This window comes from Candidozyma haemuli (genome assembly GCF_002926055.2).
Source record: "Candidozyma haemuli strain B11899 chromosome Unknown A_2014730914, whole genome shotgun sequence".
NCBI lineage: Eukaryota > Fungi > Ascomycota > Pichiomycetes > Serinales > Metschnikowiaceae > Candidozyma > Candidozyma haemuli.
The window spans coordinates 324,040-341,073 of NW_020289906.1; the positions used below are offsets into that span (position 1 = coordinate 324,040).

The window sequence follows — 17,034 nt, forward strand, 5'->3', positions numbered from 1 at the left end:
TTCTTCTTAGCACTATTTCTGTTCCCTTCATCAATCTCCTTCTAGCTACTTTTCTCCCTCGACTACCCATAGACGAATCTCTGTCTCATCCAATCTCGGCTATCTCTGCTACTACCACCGCGGGAGTCTCATTATACACCAGACGCGCCTTGAGATTATCACTATATCAAAACAACCGAGCCATCAAACAATACAACACCTCTAATGGAGTCTAGAAGAAAATCAACTGTTCATGTCAGCAGTGCAAAGAGAGAGAAATCAAGTGACTTGTCTGCTCATATCGAATTAGAACGTTTAGAACAGGAAACCACCTTGGTTCTACAAGAGATCGACAGGAACCTCTCCCAAGCAAATGCTGTTATATCTGATAAAATCCTTCCTGTGTTGACAAGGTACCATTCAGCACTGAGCAATGTGTGGAATAATGTATCGTTTTGGAAGCGGTTCGTTGAGGAAGCATCGGAAACCAAAGTGTGTCCAGAGGAGTCTAACGTTGAGGGAGACACTGGTTATGGTGGAGGTCAGACGGGTAAACTTCAACTTTCAGAGAGTGCCACGGATAAACAGAATGTTTTGAATGACCTAGAACATCAGCAAGATTCAACATTGACCTCTGATTTCCAGATGGAAGCGTCTACTCCACAACTTAAGTCAAGGCACCTGCTTCAACCAAGCACATCCCCTCAGAAATCTGCTACTAGAAATTATGGTAGGGTGCTGATATCACCAAGGAAACGTGGGTCCGGCAAATTCGATAATAATGACCCTAGAAGGCTGTCGATGCTTCAAAATTTCCTTAATTCCTCCCCCACACTCCCTGAACCTCCTAAACTTACGAGCGAAGTCAATTACAATCCTGTTTCTAGCTCAAGTGCCAAAGCTGGTCATTCTGACCCTGACCATAATGCTGCTGCCATCAAACTCTCCTCCGTCCTTATGCTGCCTGCAGAAGTGACCCCTAAAGGTCGCCAAAGGTTTCCTCGTACACCAACATTTGGCTCGGAATCTAAGCGTCAAGGACAATCCCCATTGAAGAATATTCCGCTTTTGCAAAGAAGCAATGAGGATCTGGATCAGGTCTTGCCCGTACCGAGGTTGTCTTCACTCAATCGTGGGGATGACAGCGACCAGGTGCCCCTTCCGCAGCTACAAACAATACTGGTGGGTGCTTCAAAAGATACGACGCCTCGTGCAAGTGGGGAAGGTTCGTCCAAACGTAGAAGAACCGAGGGGGACGAATCAGAAAATGTCTTTCTTGATGCCAATTATAAGGATGATACCAACAACAACAGCAGGAGTCATTCCATTGTTTACAACACAATTAAGGGGCAGAATGAGCAGCCGACTAATGAAGATAAGGAAGAACACAATGAAAGTGGTGAGCAGAAGTCTAAATCAGTATCCCAAATATTTGAGGATGTTTTGCAGCCTTCGCCAAGGCGGCAACAAGAAGAGAATGTGAATGAGCCCGAACCCCAGGCTCCTAATACGGCTAATCTCACGCATAATCTACTGAAGAGTTTGGATCAAACATACGATAGTACAGTGAACAGCTCCGAACTTGGAGCAGAGCTTGTTGAACGTTGGAAGGCGCTTAGTCGTACTCTTCGGAAATCAAACTAAATCACGAAGTGCGACGTCAAATTCGGACACTGATAAGCTTCTTAACGTACGATTGTTGACCAAAAATTCAAAAGTAGACTACACATTGGAAGCTTCTCCATATCCCTTCTGCAACGTCACATCATGCCTTTTTAAAAAGGAGAGAGAATTTGGGCTAATGAAGGGGCTCTTACTCCCTCTAGACAATGGCTGTTACGAAAGAACAAGATAAGCATACGGGAAATTGCGGAATGACAAGTATTTTGGTTTCCAGATTAGCTATCAAAGCCGCTCTGAAGTTTAGTTTTCGATAGAAAACAGGATATGTAAACAGCGAATCGCAAGCCAGATGTTTGTCATCTTCCTAATCAGAATGCTGCAAAGATAAGCAAGGCTGTCATAGAGACGAAGGTGCGTAATGGTCCCGTAATGCTGACAATACCATTGACTGTGATTGGCTCGTTTAACGTCACCCACGTGACCAAAAGCTGTCTTCCTGCTTGATTTATCAGGTCACCCTGGCTATATGCACACCAGGAGGAGATGGGTGCAAATTCGAAAAACTACATAAAGCGGTGCATTTATCCCTCAGGTTCATCTTTCTTTACCAATTTACAAAAAAGAACTTTTTTATTAATTAATAATGGCTTGTGCTGCTGCTGAATGTGTTTGTGCTAAGAGATCCACCTGCTCTTGTGGAAAGCAGGCTGCTCTTCACTGTAACTGTGAAAAGTCTGCCGTCGAGAACGCTGTTCCCCCAAGCGATTCTTCTTGTGCCTGTGGCAAGAGATTGAAGAACTTGTGCAACTGTGGTGTTGCTGACAATGCTTGTCAAAGAGAGGGTGAAACCGACTTCACCGGTACTATGTAAAGACGTTGGGTAATAGGTTAATCAAAGAAACGGTTGGGAAATCAAATTACTGTAGAAGTAGTCTCTCTCAGGGTCTTCGGCTAGAAAGTCCGAGCCTAGGAGATTGTGGAAAGAATGATCACGTGTAGATATAGTCAAAAATATGCATTTCTATTGTTTTACATTTCCTTCTTTGCGCGGAGTGCTTATCTCTTCAAGCCATTTCCCCAGTTACCATGAATGAATGCGTCAACCTCAAATGACTATAAACAAAGTCCTTGAAACAATTGACTAATTCACTCAAAGGACTAAAATGGATTATTTTTAATTTTTTTTCTTCTTTTCTTATTCTTCAAGACCCTACTGTAAACCCAGTTGATCCAGTTTCGCAGCCACTAAGCAACACGACCTACGAAGACTTAAATGCTATTGGAGAGAGGCAATATTATGGCAACCATATTTTCTTACCTGTCTTTTCCCTTAAAATCCTCTTTGAACTCTCTAAAGTGTTTTTAATGGCCATCGTTCTGACTGGTTGGCATCACATGACTCATATCACGCTTTAAATAAGCACTTTCTTTAGCGGGTACCACTCTCTCTTCAGTACTACCCTCATTCCTTAATACCATCCAATGGCTAGACTATCAGGACTACAGCGAGAGGTCCTTAAACTATATAGGTCTTGCATGAGAGCCGTCAAGACCAAACCCATAGAAAACCAAGAGCATTGGCGGGCATACGTTCGTGAAGAATTTGGAAAGCACCGCAAACTCCCCAAGAAGTCCTTCTCTGTCATAGAACACTTGATTCGAGTAGGCCACCGTCGCTACGAGATGTACTCCAATCCTAATATCAAGGATATTCATTAAATTTATTTGTATATAAACCGAAGATCGAACAGGTCTTCTATAATGCGTGCATGATCATCTTGAATCTAACCATCGTAGTTGGCAAAGATCTTTGAAAAGTTCAGCAAAAGCAATTCCGTTGTATCGTTTCGAGGACCCATGTCCACCATTTCTCTCTCTCCTGTTGCATCCCTAGCAATGGTTGGTGCAAGCACCACCGAAAGGTTCTTCATGGTCATTCTGTTCACATTGTTATAGTAACCGACCAAGTCCAAATGCTTGGAAAGTAAGTACAATGTGTGTCTGTTAGCTGCCGGAAGCTTGTTCACAACCTTCTCAACGAGGTCGTCACATTTAGCTTGCGTATCCTTATCGTTCCGGCAAATCTTCACAAAGTCGTCATAGCATGAGAAGGGTATCAATGGCTCTGGTAACTTTCTCAAGTATCTCTTCAATGCACTCGTCACGGCATGAATATCACCTTCCATGACTTCAGCAAGCTTAGTCATTTGCTTTCTATCCGACTGTGGGTTAGCAGGGAGCGACAGAAAAGCATTGAGAATAGCAGTAATAGCAGAGTTACCTCCAGATATACGGTAAATTCCTTCCATATCAAGACCTCTTTTTTCCACCTCCTCGATACACTTAGTAATTATCAAAGGAACGCGTTCGTTCTCATACGTTGCACGCTTTTGGATGGTGGAAGTAAGCAACGATTCTCCACTGTCCTCGGGCTTCTGTTGTGGCTGGCCGACAAATGAGTCAAGCAAATTAGTAGACCTTGAGCGGCTCATGAATGAGTTGAATGCCTTCCGTGGACCAGACTCCGGTTGTGCGTTATCAGGATTGAGGAATTGACTTGGATGCTGTATAGCATTAGAGGAGTAAGATTGACTCAATTTATAATGACTCAGGTTCAGGTCATTGCCATTGCTTTGTTGAGATTGTGGGACAGAACTGCCTGGTGTACCCTTCAGCAGTTGAGCAGTAGATTGTGTCTGTGGCAGGTTCACATTGCCTTGCGTATTTGTTGCAGCAACACTAACCTTGGGCCTACGCCAGAAACGAAGTCTTGTGGCTTTTTGTGTTTCCCCAGGCTCTTCAACTTGAGGCTCGTAAGCGATATTGACAGAAGACGACGATCCCTCCATCTGATCAGTAGAGAGCTGAGTAGGAGTTGCGTTGGATTCTGGAGATTCATTGAAACGTCTTGATTCATTCTTTAAGCGAGCATTAGCATCTTTGAGTTGCTGGTTTTCCTCAGTCAATCTCCTCTTCTCTGCAACAAGATCATGAATGTCTTGTAATATCTGTTCATGGGAATCCGACTCGGCGGCGACCTTCTGTTTCAATATGGCGAGTGCATCATTAACCTTGTTCTTCTCTGAGCCTAGCTTGACTATCTCAGATAAAACTGTTTGTTTCCGGCCCTCAAGCAGATTGATCTCCATGCGTAACTGGCGCATCTCGGTGTCTAGTCTCTGACGTTCGCCTTGAAGATCACCTGCCATAACATAATGTGTGTCTGAAGTTGAACGATTGTGGCCATTGCCAAACACACCGTGTTTCATTGGCGAGCTAAGCGGAAGAGGGGGCGTAGTGAAGGCCAGATGATGGTTGATAGATCCATCGGAGACGTGACGGGAATGGCCTGGGGTTTGCTCATCCTTGCTCCTAAACAAGTTTCCAAACTTTCCGCTTCCCAGTCCGCTGGACGTGGAACGCTTATGCTTCAAGAAATTCTTGGGTCCTTTGAATGTATTACGACGGCCTAACGATTGTGGAGTGCCTTCAGTGTCAGCCTTTTCATCAATAGTCTCTTCCAAATTAGTGACAGCCGGAGTTGCAGGTTGGACGACCCTGTTTGGTTTCTGAAGTTCGACGTTCTCGAGACCTAATCCACGAGGTTCAAAAGGATCTGTTGGTGGCCCTTGGCGCTTTGGAGTGGCAGGCACATTTGGTAAAGCCGAGCGTGGGGGAGGAGAAGCCATTGCCTTGTTCAGAATATTGGTCGTTGACTTCTTGGGCGTTGTGTTGATCGAGTTCTCAAAAGCGTTGTACAGCAGGCCAATATCCGCCGCCACTATATCATCATTAGTCTCAACCACTCTCGCTTGCCTATTCACTCTTGCCATTGGAGAGGATGCTGCTGACCGTCTGGTCACTTCGTCAGTGGTAACACCAAGACTGTCCAGCGAAGGAGCGGTTGTATTGTGAAACCTGTTATCATGGTATTGAGATGGCGATAGCAAAAGCAATTCCTTCTGTGGGGACTTTTGGGATGGCTCAAGGCGTGGAGCTGAGCCAAGGCTGAGTTGGGAGGATGGGAGAACGTCCGTCCTTGGTGTTGCATAATTGGACAGTTCGTCGTCCTGTTTGCGAGGCAGAGCATGTGGCTTTAGATTGGTTGATTCGTCTGGAGTGTTGACCTGGCTTCCCTGGTTATACTGTTTGGAATCTGGAAGAGGTGCCAGTTTTGGAAGTTCAATGTCCTCGGTCAAAGGCGTGTTGGGTCCACTGAAGGATTCGATAAGGTCAAGAATATTATCTTGCGAGGAATGGAATGCCTTTTTTGAATCTGGCTCTTGGTGTCTGGCGGCTCGTCTTATGTTGAGCTCATCATCGGAATCATTCACCTCCTCGATTCCGTCTTTGCTACCCGCTTGGTCTAATGGTTTCGACTGGTGGGGCGTAGACAGAGAGGATGCATGAGAGGTCCGGGAAGACAATTTGTGAACTTGTGGAGAGTCATTCTGAACATTTTGGGTACTGTTGGGAGTGGCTGTTGGATCGGGTAGAGCCTTATCTTTGAAAACCGACGCCAGCGAAGAATTATGGTAGTTGAGGTAAATGTCAGAAAAGTTGCCCTGACTGTTCTGGAGCAAAGGACTCTCCGTGCTGCCCGGCAGCCCCGGTAGTGGCCTCAGCAGCAGCTCCAAGTGGGCCATCTGCTTCCGCTTCATGTCGTACTTTCTCTTCTTAGCTATCAACTTTTCATGACACGACATGCAAAAAAGCCCCTTCGAGGTTCTGGCATAACGCAAGTCTTCGATTTTCAGCTTGCAAACTCGGCATTTGAAGCAAGAGGAGCAGTAGGCTTGATCGCCCGTTAAAATGGCCAAATCATCTATTTTCTTGCCACATTGTTTGCAGTTGTACGAGCAGGAGGAGCAGATCAAATTGCCGTCGCCCAATATAAGGAAGTTGGAGTTGCAGCCTAAAGAATTATCACATTTGGAACATTTAAAACAGTGGATATGCCAACGGTCGTCGCCCAACTCGTACGCGTGTCCCTCAGATATATAGAGATTACACTTTTTGCACACCTGGGTGTCGGGATAAGTGGATAGGTCGGGCATGCCTAGAAACGTATTATTATAAATACTTGCGTTGTAAATGAAAGAATTGGGTGAGTAGTAGTAGTTTAGTTAAGTGCAAGTGAATGAGGAAAATTCATGAGTGGTCGGAGTAACGAGGGCCTTTTTTGAGATAATTCCTAATCGAGAAGGCTTTTCTCGCTCAAGCACTCCTCAGGATCCCACCTGGCAGCTCGTTTGCCTTGTATGCACGACACTAGGCGCTAGACCTTGCAACATTGCAACCTCAAACCGACCTAAGTGTGCACTGGTGCATCGATCTGCGATCTAGATCAGGTACGGGTTGCATGAACACCTTGTTGCTAGTAGGGAACCAGTTGTTCCGACCTCCTGTTAGTTCTGCGAAGCAGGCCATACCTGTTGGGATCTTGTGTCCCTTTCTGTCGCACCCACAGTTTGCAGGCGGCTCAACAGAAAGGTCAACAATGTCGCGATACAATAGAGATCGATCACCGCTTACGCGTGCGACTTTTAACATGTCGTTGCTTGATTAAGCAGTGGGTTCTTCCGTTCGGATTTCATGGGCTTATGGGTGGAAATCAGCGAGCTTCTTGCCGTCAGCCTTCTCAATGAACATATCATCGACTCCCGACCAATCAACATGGATCTTCCTGTTGACGTCAGTGTTTTTAAGTATATCGTTCTTCTCCTTCTCCCACTCCAGCTGCATGTCGGAGAAGCCTTCGCCCCACACCTTGTCGTAAACCTTCTGGATCTTAGCCTGCTCCTGTTGTCTCATTTCTTCAAGCGCCATCCACTCCATGTGTTTCAAGTCATCCAGCGATGGCTCGTAAATATGCCAAATAACGTAATGTGGCAATCCGACCACAGAAAAGCCCATTCTCTTACATAACTTGCCAAAGGCTTCCGTCTCGGCGTGCTTTTGAAATGAGAAGGCAGGGAAATGGGCACCCTGGCGGAACACTTTGGCTTTGGTCAAGATGGAAACTCCTCCAATACCGTCTAGCTCCATCTCTACCTCAGGGTCTCCGTAAGGGTCTCTCAAATATGCCAAATGTGGTCTCCATGTTTGATACTCCGGGTACCCTTCAACAATGCATGAATCCTCATCTAATGTGTCTGCGAGTTGCAAACCTCCTTCGGATTCTTGCCACGAGTTAAGATCGTAGGGCTGTTGGTTTCCAAGCCAATCTGGCAAAGGTCTCCACACGTTAGGCACAATGACGTCCTTATCGTGATGCATCAAATCTTCTAAAATTGTACGTGGAACTGTTTCAACATCTGCATCCCTCCAGTACACGTGCGAATGATACGGCTTCAAGGCCACTGATAGAAGCCAATTTCTGGCACGAGCCATCAACTTTCTTCTTGGCCCTTGGGCAGCAAACCCGTGTCTATCACTAAAAGACTGACCGATAATCTGGCCAAAGTCCTTTTCAAAAATTTCAATCTCTCCAAATCTCATTTTCTCGTTCGGATCCCTTTGGATTTCTAGCAAGTGTCTCTTTAACTCTCCCATCGTGTCATCTTTCGAGTCACTCACCAAGAATGCTAAGTCGATTAGGTTATGGTCGTATGTGAGGTTTTTCATATGGCTGAAGAACATGGGCAAATGGGCTGCTGCATCCCTTAAGGGGACGCAGAAGAGCACCCTTTCGTCGCGTTGCCAACCGTCAGGAGAGCCTTTATAGTTTGCCAAATCAAAATACTGCGCTCCAGGCGTACTGTTGAAATCTGGAGAGTATAAGGAGCCCGTGGAATTTGCTAACACGTTGATCAAGGCGATTAGGAATAGGACAACGGCCAAAAGGGCGACTTTGATTTTGTGCTTCATGAACGCCCCAACCAAGTCTAGTCGCAGAGCCTTTGTTGGCATGATGCTGGGTAATCCTGACAGCTTGTCGTAGAAGGATCCTCTAGCAGAATCTGACGGCGACATGTGGATGATCTGGGCCATTAATAGCGAATGTCAATGTATGAAACCTGAGCAATGTCTATGGTTCGTGGAATTTGGGTAGTATGGCTGGCAGTCTGCAAAAGCAACTGCAAATGGTATACGAGTACGGTCGCCGTCCTTATCGTTATTGGCTCCAGAGCTGCAAGTCCAGACTTGGATCAAGAGAATATTGTCTAAGCGATGTGAGGTTTGGTATTTTTTTAGCTTGTCGAGTGAGCTGGTGCAGTACTAATATAAACAAAAGGGCCCACTGTGATCCACAGCTTGAAAAACTACATATTTGGTGGAAATTTAGTCTCGTCTTGTTCTCTTTCACGCCGTTTAATTTATTCCACACCTTCGATTTCTTTTAAACTCTCGTTAGTGGTGCTTTATCTTGCATTCTCGGTTGGCCTGTCTGTTATGAGCCAAGCTGGTATGAACAATACCACATTCCCAAATACCACATACATGGCGTGCCAACTGTCTCTTAAGCCACTGGTTATTTCAAATAAAATAAAACCTCATACAACTTTAGAGTTCTCTCAATGACTTCCAGGAGGCTTGTCATGCGGACCACAAGACTCTCGCAAGACCCACTTCCCAATACGGGTAGCCAACGAGCAGTAAATTCCTCTTGCAAGACTTTGAAGCCTCTTATGTATTTAAGAAGATTCATAGTGTGGTAGTTCAACTAGCAATCATTGAATATATACAGCTGAAGGTAAGGGTGGCATAGAACGTCCTAGACTAGCAGTACAACGCCAAAGACATTCTATGACATAACGTAACAAAACTCCCTAACGAGAAAAAACGGTGCTTTGAATCAATTTCCTTGCTTTCTTTCATTTCCTTGTTTTTCATTTTTGCAACTTGTAGAAACATCCTCCATGGGTTGAAATTTCTGATATTTTGCTCGTTTTGCAACCATTCCATGAAAAGGCGAATATCTATGAACACTTAAAAAATCAGTCCTTTGCGTAATTTCAAAAAAATATTACCAAAAGTGAACCATGCAACGAAATACTTCATAGAAACCACAAAATTTTGATTTTTATGGGTTTCTGCTTTTTTCTTGTACCCTTATAACCGTTATCGCTACAGACATCACTCGCGTTGTTTGTTTGTATTTCTGCAGGCCACCATCAACAAGATCAATACTCCACCCAACTCTCGCCATCCATCTAATTCTCCCCACGCCCAATGAAAGTCGAGGAGTTGATCATAGATGGTTTCAAGTCCTATGCAACTCGTACAGTGATCAGCAACTGGGACCCTCAGTTTAATGCCATTACTGGTCTCAACGGTTCGGGAAAGTCAAACATCCTTGACGCGATATGTTTTGTTCTAGGCATCGCCAGTATGTCGACTGTGAGAGCGTCCAACCTACAAGATTTGATCTATAAAAGAGGCCAGGCTGGTGTTACGAAAGCCAGTGTTACTATTGTCTTTGATAACTCAGAGACCGAGAAGTCTCCCATTGGATTCGAAGGGTATTCAAAGATCAGTGTTACTAGACAAATTATACTAGGGGAACATCGAAGTATTTGGTTAACGGTCACAAGGCACAGCAACAAAATGTTCTTAATCTTTTTCAGTCCGTGCAACTTAATATCAACAATCCTAACTTCTTGATCATGCAAGGTAAGATTACCAAGGTTCTCAATATGAAGCCATCAGAGATATTATCGCTTATAGAGGAAGCCGCAGGTACGAAAACATTCGAGGACAGGAAGGAAAAGGCCCAAAAAACCATGACGAAGAAGGATGTGAGACTCAACGAAATCAAGAGCCTTCTATCTGAAGAAGTTGAACCCAAACTAGAGAAATTCCGCAAGGACAAGAGAACCTTTTTGGAATTTCAACAAGTACAAACTGACTTAGAAAGACTATCACGATTTGTCAGCTGCTGTCGATACAAGGATAGTTCACAGAAGTTTGATCGGTACTCCACCTTGCGTTCGGAACATGAAAACATCAAGGCCGACCATAATGCACAGATAGAAAGGCTTACCATCGAGCTAGAGAATTTAAACCGTGATCTTGAAGAGGTCAAGAAACAGAGGCTGTCAGAACTTAGTAAAGGAGGGACCATTGAACAGCTTGAAGGCGAAGAAACGGAATTATCTGATAAACTTACAAGGCTAACCACGTCGCGTGATTTACTTTCTGAGAACATAAAAGAGGAAAGAGCTAAGTTGACAAGGCTCCAACAACAGTCGACTTTAATCGAGGAACTGATAGCCAACAGCAAGGATAATTATCAGACTTCACAGAACGAATATGATAGGTCAAAAGAGAAGCTTAATAGCTTAAAAGAGGAGCACTCCAAGAAAGAGGAGCTTCTCACTGCGCTCTCAACTGGTGTTTCAGCAAAAGGTACTGATAGTGGTTATATGGCCCAACTTCGAAAGGCGAAAGAGGATTTGAGTGAAAGCCAAGGTCTCATAAAGCAAGCAGAACTTAAAATTGGTCATCTCAGTGAGAAGAGCCGAGGAGATAAAGCAAGGTTAGAAACTGCTCGACAGGAATACGAGACTTTACTGCAAGAGACTAAGGGATACGAGAATGAGATATTAGCTAAAGAGAAGAAGCTTGCAAGCTTTGGCTTTGATGTAAAAGCCTACGAAGATTTGCGTCAACAAGAAAGGGAGCTACGTCAGACTGTGGCTGATTATCAAAACCAACTCAGCTATCTTAGACGTGAAGTGGGTAACATAGATTTCCAGTATTCCCGTCCTTATCCTGACTTTGATGCTGAATCAGTAAAGGGAGTCGCGGTACAGTTGTTCAAGTTGGACGAGGAGCATCACGATAAAGCACTAGCCCTTCAAGTTTGTGCTGGTGGACGACTTTACAATGTCGTGGTCGATAATGCAAACATTGCATCAGCTCTTCTAGAAAAGGGCCAATTGAAAAGGAGAGTAACCATTATTCCTTTAGACAAAATTTCCGCCAGCTCGATTCCTGATCTGACAGTTCAGTACGCAAAGCAACAATGTCCTGGAAAGGTCGAGCTTTCCCTTAATCTTATCGATTTTGAAAAGGAATTATACAAGGCAATGGCGTACATATTCGGCAAGACCTTTATCTGCCAAGATCCGCAAACAGCCAAAACCATTACTTTCGATCCCAAAATCCGTGCTCGTTCTATCACTTTCGAGGGCGACGTCTATGACCCAGAAGGAAACCTTTCTGGTGGCTCCAGGAAGAACAATTCGTCAACATTGCTTCTTATGCAGAAGTACAACGCTGTTGCGCAAAAGCTCAAACAAGCGGAGACTGAACACGCCCGTGTGAGGCATGAACTTGCTCGTCTTGACAAGTTGGGGGAACAAACGAAGACTTTGCAAAATGAACTTATGTTAAGTCGTCACGAGTTTACATTGGTACAGAAGAAGCTCGAAAACAATCCGGCTTCTAGAATGATCAAAGAGAATGAACAAAACGAGATACAAGCTGAGGAGTTCAAGGCCCAGATAGAATCCGAGAAAGAGAACTCGAAAGCTCTCCAAGAGAAGATCAATTCTATTCAAAAGGATATTGATGACTTTAACAATGACAAAGGGTCGAAACTTAAAGAGCTTGACCAGGTTGTCAAGAAGATTTTTGCTGACATTAATAAACAAAATCAAGAGGTCAAGAAATCGTCTGAGAAGTTTCAAAAGCTTGAAGTTGAAATGGAGCAACAAGTTCAGGAATTGGATGCCATCAAGGAATCGAGCACAGCTTCGCAAAAGGTCTTAGAAGAAAGCGAATTGGAGCTAAAAGAAATGACGGAAACTATGACAAAATTATCAGATGTCCTAGATGCTAAACGCGCCCAGCTCGAAGATGAAAGGGCCAAGCTTCTAGGCTTTAACGACGAAATCAGAGAACTCACCGAGACACTTACATCGAAGAACGAAGAGCTTAACCAAGCTAAGCTATCCATCCAGAAATTAAATCATGATTTGGAGAATGCGGTTGGCATCACTACTCGTTTGAAGGAGGAACTTGACAATTTGCTTCAAGAAAATGAGTGGTTGGTAGACGAGTCTGTCGTCAACAATATACTTCACCAGCATCAAGGCGAAAATGTGAAGGATTGCATCCAAAGACTAGGGACTTTGAAAGAGAGGTTTGACAGCATGAAGAAGAAGGTAAACGCAAACATCATGAGTCAAATTGACAATGTTGAAAAGAAGGAGGCGGCTCTTAGGAATATGATTCGAACGATCACAAGAGATAAATCGAAGATTGAAAACACGATTGAAAAGTTGAACGGATACAAGAGAGATACATTGAATACGACTTATCAGAAGGTCTCAGACGACTTTGGTAACATCTTCGCAGATCTTCTACCCGGCTCTTTTGCCAAATTGGTTCCCGTCAATATGTTTGATGTTACAAAGGGTTTGGAAGTTAAAGTCAAGCTTGGTCAAGTGTGGAAAGAAAGTTTAACAGAATTATCAGGTGGTCAGAGATCTTTGATCGCTCTTTCCCTTATCATGGCTCTTTTACAATTCAAGCCTGCTCCAATGTATATTTTGGATGAAGTCGATGCTGCTCTTGACATGTCACATACCCAAAACATTGGTCACTTAATCAAAACGAGATTCAAAGGATCACAGTTTATCATTGTGTCTTTGAAGGAAGGTATGTTTACCAATGCTAATAGAGTCTTCAGGACACGGTTCCAAGACGGTACCTCTATGGTTTATACAATGTGAGTAATATTAGGTACTTGTTATATAAATATATATGGAAGGAATCCAGTCATCATTCATCTTTCTTGTCTGGTGCGTCTTCTGAGATGACAGCTTCGACAGTAGCATCTGACAAAGGTTCAGGGTCCTCAGCGAAACGCAAGCTTTTTCTGTTTTTGGAACTTGAGTCCTCAGTGGAGATGTCCTCAACGCCCAGGGCGAAAGAAGTCAGATTATTGCTGACGTCAGTAGAGTTGTTAAAGACCAACTCAGCAGTTCTCACCCAACGACGTCTACGAGTATATTTGGAATAAGAATCTTCCGTAGAAGGCTTCTTCCAAACATTGTCGAAATAAAGGTAGCCCTCATCAGCAGTTGGGTTCGCTGTGGTCTTCGACCTCTTGCCTGATGCAAGAGTAATGGCACCATCGTTGGTCAAATCGAGCCTCCATGCTTTGTCAACCCATCTCCAATGGGCACCTTCGATATTTGGATGCTGAACGTAAGTTGGCTGTGTGACTGAAGAAGCGGCCTCTGAGTTAGGCAACTCAAACGATTCAACCGAGGACGACTCATTCAAGAACTCATCGGTCCATGGAGCACGCTCGTACGAGAGCAAATTGGAAGTCCAGCCAATTCCTAACCAACGACGCTGGTTCTCGTAGATAACGTAAGTGAAGCGCACAGGCTTTGATGGATCAGCACCAACAGTCGAGGATGAAGAAGCTGTTTTTTGAACTTTAGCAAACGCAGCAGCAAACAAGGAGCTGTTACGAGCTTGAGAAAAGTCGAGACCTGTCAAATAGAAACATACAACTCTCGTGATCTTAAGCTTCCAGACCAACCTCCTTGTAACGCGCGAGTACCCCAGGTGATACGATAGAAGGAAAAGACCAGCATGCAACAAGATGGTACGAGGCTTTATGAGCAAAAATGTAGCCACCAAGTACAATGGAGTTAAAAACACCGTTGTGAACAAAAGACGCTTGATATCGTACGGGGTCAAGGCCAAGGCGGTAATTGGACTCAAAAGAATGTCGGCCTTGATACAAGTAGTGGTCAAAGCTTGCACAACATCATCCAACGTAGGCCTAAGGTTCGTTTCTTCCACAATTCTGTTATTGAGCACAGCGTACATGATCACAGCTCCCACCAAGATCAAATGGCCCAGCCATGTTACTAGAGTCTCAAAGTATAAAACCGCAAAGCCATAGACGCACATCAAGATGATGTTAATCCAGTAGTCATCATTGGTCCATGTTGCCACGGCCAACAACTTATTCACAATCAACAAGTACGGGTATGCTTTCACCAAGGCCTTCGCCACAGTCGGTGGAGTTGAAGAAAGAAGGGGAGACGACTGAGGCTTCACCGAGCTGGCCGTGCTGGCAAATTGGGCTCGTATTTCGTGCTCTCCTTGTTTATTACGTGAGGTATTTGAATCCTCCAGCCGGGGAGTTTCCGAATTCGCCATCACGATAGTAGGATGAAAGTAAGACCGACGTGCGTAAAGATATAGTTGAGGGTCAAATGTATGGATTTTGGGGTGTCCTTTTTTCCCTCGAGCGTAATGTGATTTTTAGGGTCCTGTGCAATGCAAGAGTCTGGGGTGACAGGGTAGAGAACAAAAGAAGAAGATGCCCAATTTTTCTCTATGTCAAAAATTAATTAGATTTGGATGAATCGGTCAATTTATACACTTTTCATTTGCCATGTTTGAAATTACATATGTATGGAGGGCGCTTCAGGTGGGTTTTGAAGAGGACGGAATAGGCGTCGTGAGACAAGGGCAGTCTAATGAGGCAACATACAAACAATACATTGATTGGCAAAGCTTAACTTTCAGGGCGACCATATGCTTGGCCTTTTTACAAGGGTACTTCTAAGAAAGGTCAATTGTGCCAGCAACCGATATACGGAGAGGAAAGGTACATGATGACTGGTTGAGCAAGCAAGACGCTTAAGCCCAGGGCTTGAAAATTTCCAGTGTTAGTGAGTACGGTGCTGGCGCAGCTTTAGCAAGCATGCCTTCGATTTTCTCGGAATAGCATTTGGTACTTTTAGGGAGGCTGAAGAAGATAGAGCAAATTTACTGGAAATTAGGGGAATCGGTAATTCGGTTTAAGTTGGGCCGGTAAGGGTTTCGGACCTATCTAAGACACCGGGTGTACTGGTGTGCCTAATGCCTCGAGTATGTTTCCCCAGATTATAGAGCATCTACAGCATCATAACTATGGGCTTATCGGGACTTCTATCCGCCGAAATAGCAAAGAAGCGGAAAGCAGCCAAGGAAAAGTCAAACATCAAGAAACCAAAAGTCGAAACCCTGACAAGCGAAGATTCCAAGAAAGACGATGGGCCTGATGAGCCTCACACGGTAACCGATGAACAGAAGCTTTTGGATAGCGTTTCTGAAGATCGCCTCGAGAAATCGCTCAAAGCGTTCGAAGGAGATGACTCTACTTTAAGTAAAGAGGACCAACTACGAAAGCTTGATTTGTTGGTGAAGACCGAACAACGGAACGACGCATACAAGGCATACTTAGATGAGGAGAATGCCGTGTCTCCTACCATCACACTAGAAGATATCGGTGCAATTGAAACAAAGAAACGTCAACTAGAGCTACAAATAAGACGGTCATTGAAAGGTATCATCCTGTTATGGGAAGCGTTACCTCAAGAGCCGCCCGAACCATACACAATTGGCATGCTCAAGGAGGTCAAAAGAGACATTATCAAGCTACTTTACAGACTAAGAACTGGGAAGCTTGACGAGAGTATAATCTTATCGCTTGCTACAATCATCTACTACATCCAACTTCAAGATTTCGTTAAAGCGAATGAAAGTTACATGAAGCTCAGTATAGGCAATGTTGCGTACCCAATTGGTATTCGAGACGTCGGAATACATGCCAGAGCTGCTCTTCTGAAGATTACAGGAGAAGACAAATCTACTATTGCCAATGTTATGAAGGACGAAACAACTCGGAAATGGATCCTAAGCGTGAAGCGTCTAATTTCCTACAGCGAAGCTAGGAGGAACCAAGCTGAAGCCGAGCTGTGAGACAGGAACTACTAAGGAAGGCTAAAACAATGATAAAGATTGTTTAGTCTTTTGTTGGTAGTACTGCTATTCGAATCACGTGCGCGCAATGAGGGCTGTGCCCTGAACCGCCGCATACATTTGATGTACGGATGTCTTATCTTCACGATGCGAAATTTTCCTACTTCGAAAATCGTTTTACATTTTCACTTCCACAACCTTTGCATTATCAACCATGGCTGTATGTAATAATACTGAAAGATCCAGAATGACGTGCTTTTGAACCGCTGTTCAGAGAGAAGATATTTAAAACCTTTGCTCCAGAGCTGTCATTCTGAGACCAGGCGTTCATCGCTGGAAGTTTCGCATCCCATCACCGTACTAACAAGTTCAGAAAGAGATCAAGGACATCAAGGAGTTCGTTGAATTGGCTAGAAGAGCTGACATCAAGTCTGCCGTCGTCAAGGTCAACAAGAAGACCAAGTCTAACGGTAAGCCTTTCAAGCAGACCAAGTTCAAGGTCAGAGGTAAGAGATACCAGTACACCTTGGTCGTTGACGACGTTTCCAAGGCCAAGAAGTTGCAGCAGTCTTTGCCACCTTCTTTGAAGATCCAGTCTTTGTAAGTTACGCTCCTAATAAAACGACTTAAGTGAAAATGCTGCTCGAGAGGCATAAGCCAGCAGCCTTGTAGAACCATGACATCTGGACGATGAATTATACTAGATAC

At 44.3% G+C, this 17,034-nt stretch overlaps 7 protein-coding genes across 7 annotated transcripts; 4 read left to right on the plus strand and 3 right to left on the minus strand. All coding sequences in view use genetic code 12, as the record gives it.

Annotated features, from left to right (window-relative positions):
• Positions 1-204: 204 nt before the first annotated feature.
• ASK1 (Ask1p) lies at positions 205-1,623 on the plus strand (the record flags this gene model as incomplete). Its single annotated transcript, XM_025483900.1, has 1 exon — positions 205-1,623. One exon carries the CDS (start codon positions 205-207, stop codon positions 1,621-1,623), a length of 1,419 nt encoding a protein of 472 aa, XP_025342115.1.
• Positions 1,624-2,245: 622 nt separating this feature from the next.
• Positions 2,246-3,321, plus strand: CRD2 (Crd2p; the record flags this gene model as incomplete). Its single annotated transcript, XM_025483901.1, has 2 exons — positions 2,246-2,469; positions 3,132-3,321. The coding sequence occupies 2 exons, from the start codon at positions 2,246-2,248 to the stop codon at positions 3,319-3,321; spliced, it is 414 nt and encodes a 137-aa protein (XP_025342116.1).
• A 65-nt stretch (positions 3,322-3,386) lies between these two features.
• Positions 3,387-6,308, minus strand: RGA2 (Rga2p; the record flags this gene model as incomplete). Its single annotated transcript, XM_025483902.1, has 1 exon — positions 3,387-6,308. One exon carries the CDS (start codon positions 6,306-6,308, stop codon positions 3,387-3,389), a length of 2,922 nt encoding a protein of 973 aa, XP_025342117.1.
• An 895-nt stretch (positions 6,309-7,203) lies between these two features.
• Positions 7,204-8,577, minus strand: ANP1 (Anp1p; the record flags this gene model as incomplete). Its single annotated transcript, XM_025483903.1, has 1 exon — positions 7,204-8,577. One exon carries the CDS (start codon positions 8,575-8,577, stop codon positions 7,204-7,206), a length of 1,374 nt encoding a protein of 457 aa, XP_025342118.1.
• A 1,200-nt stretch (positions 8,578-9,777) lies between these two features.
• Positions 9,778-13,286, plus strand: SMC2 (condensin subunit; the record flags this gene model as incomplete). Its single annotated transcript, XM_025483904.1, has 2 exons — positions 9,778-10,067; positions 10,106-13,286. 2 exons carry the CDS (start codon positions 9,778-9,780, stop codon positions 13,284-13,286), a joined length of 3,471 nt encoding a protein of 1,156 aa, XP_025342119.1.
• Positions 13,287-13,335: 49 nt separating this feature from the next.
• On the minus strand, positions 13,336-14,736 carry CXQ85_000147 (peroxisome biogenesis protein; the record flags this gene model as incomplete). The annotated part of the gene is made up of 1 exon (XM_025483905.1): positions 13,336-14,736. One exon carries the CDS (start codon positions 14,734-14,736, stop codon positions 13,336-13,338), a length of 1,401 nt encoding a protein of 466 aa, XP_025342120.1.
• Positions 14,737-15,495: 759 nt separating this feature from the next.
• On the plus strand, positions 15,496-16,930 carry CXQ85_000148 (uncharacterized protein; the record flags this gene model as incomplete). Its single annotated transcript, XM_025483906.1, has 2 exons — positions 15,496-16,273; positions 16,695-16,930. The coding sequence occupies 2 exons, from the start codon at positions 15,496-15,498 to the stop codon at positions 16,928-16,930; spliced, it is 1,014 nt and encodes a 337-aa protein (XP_025342121.1).
• Positions 16,931-17,034: the final 104 nt, after the last annotated feature.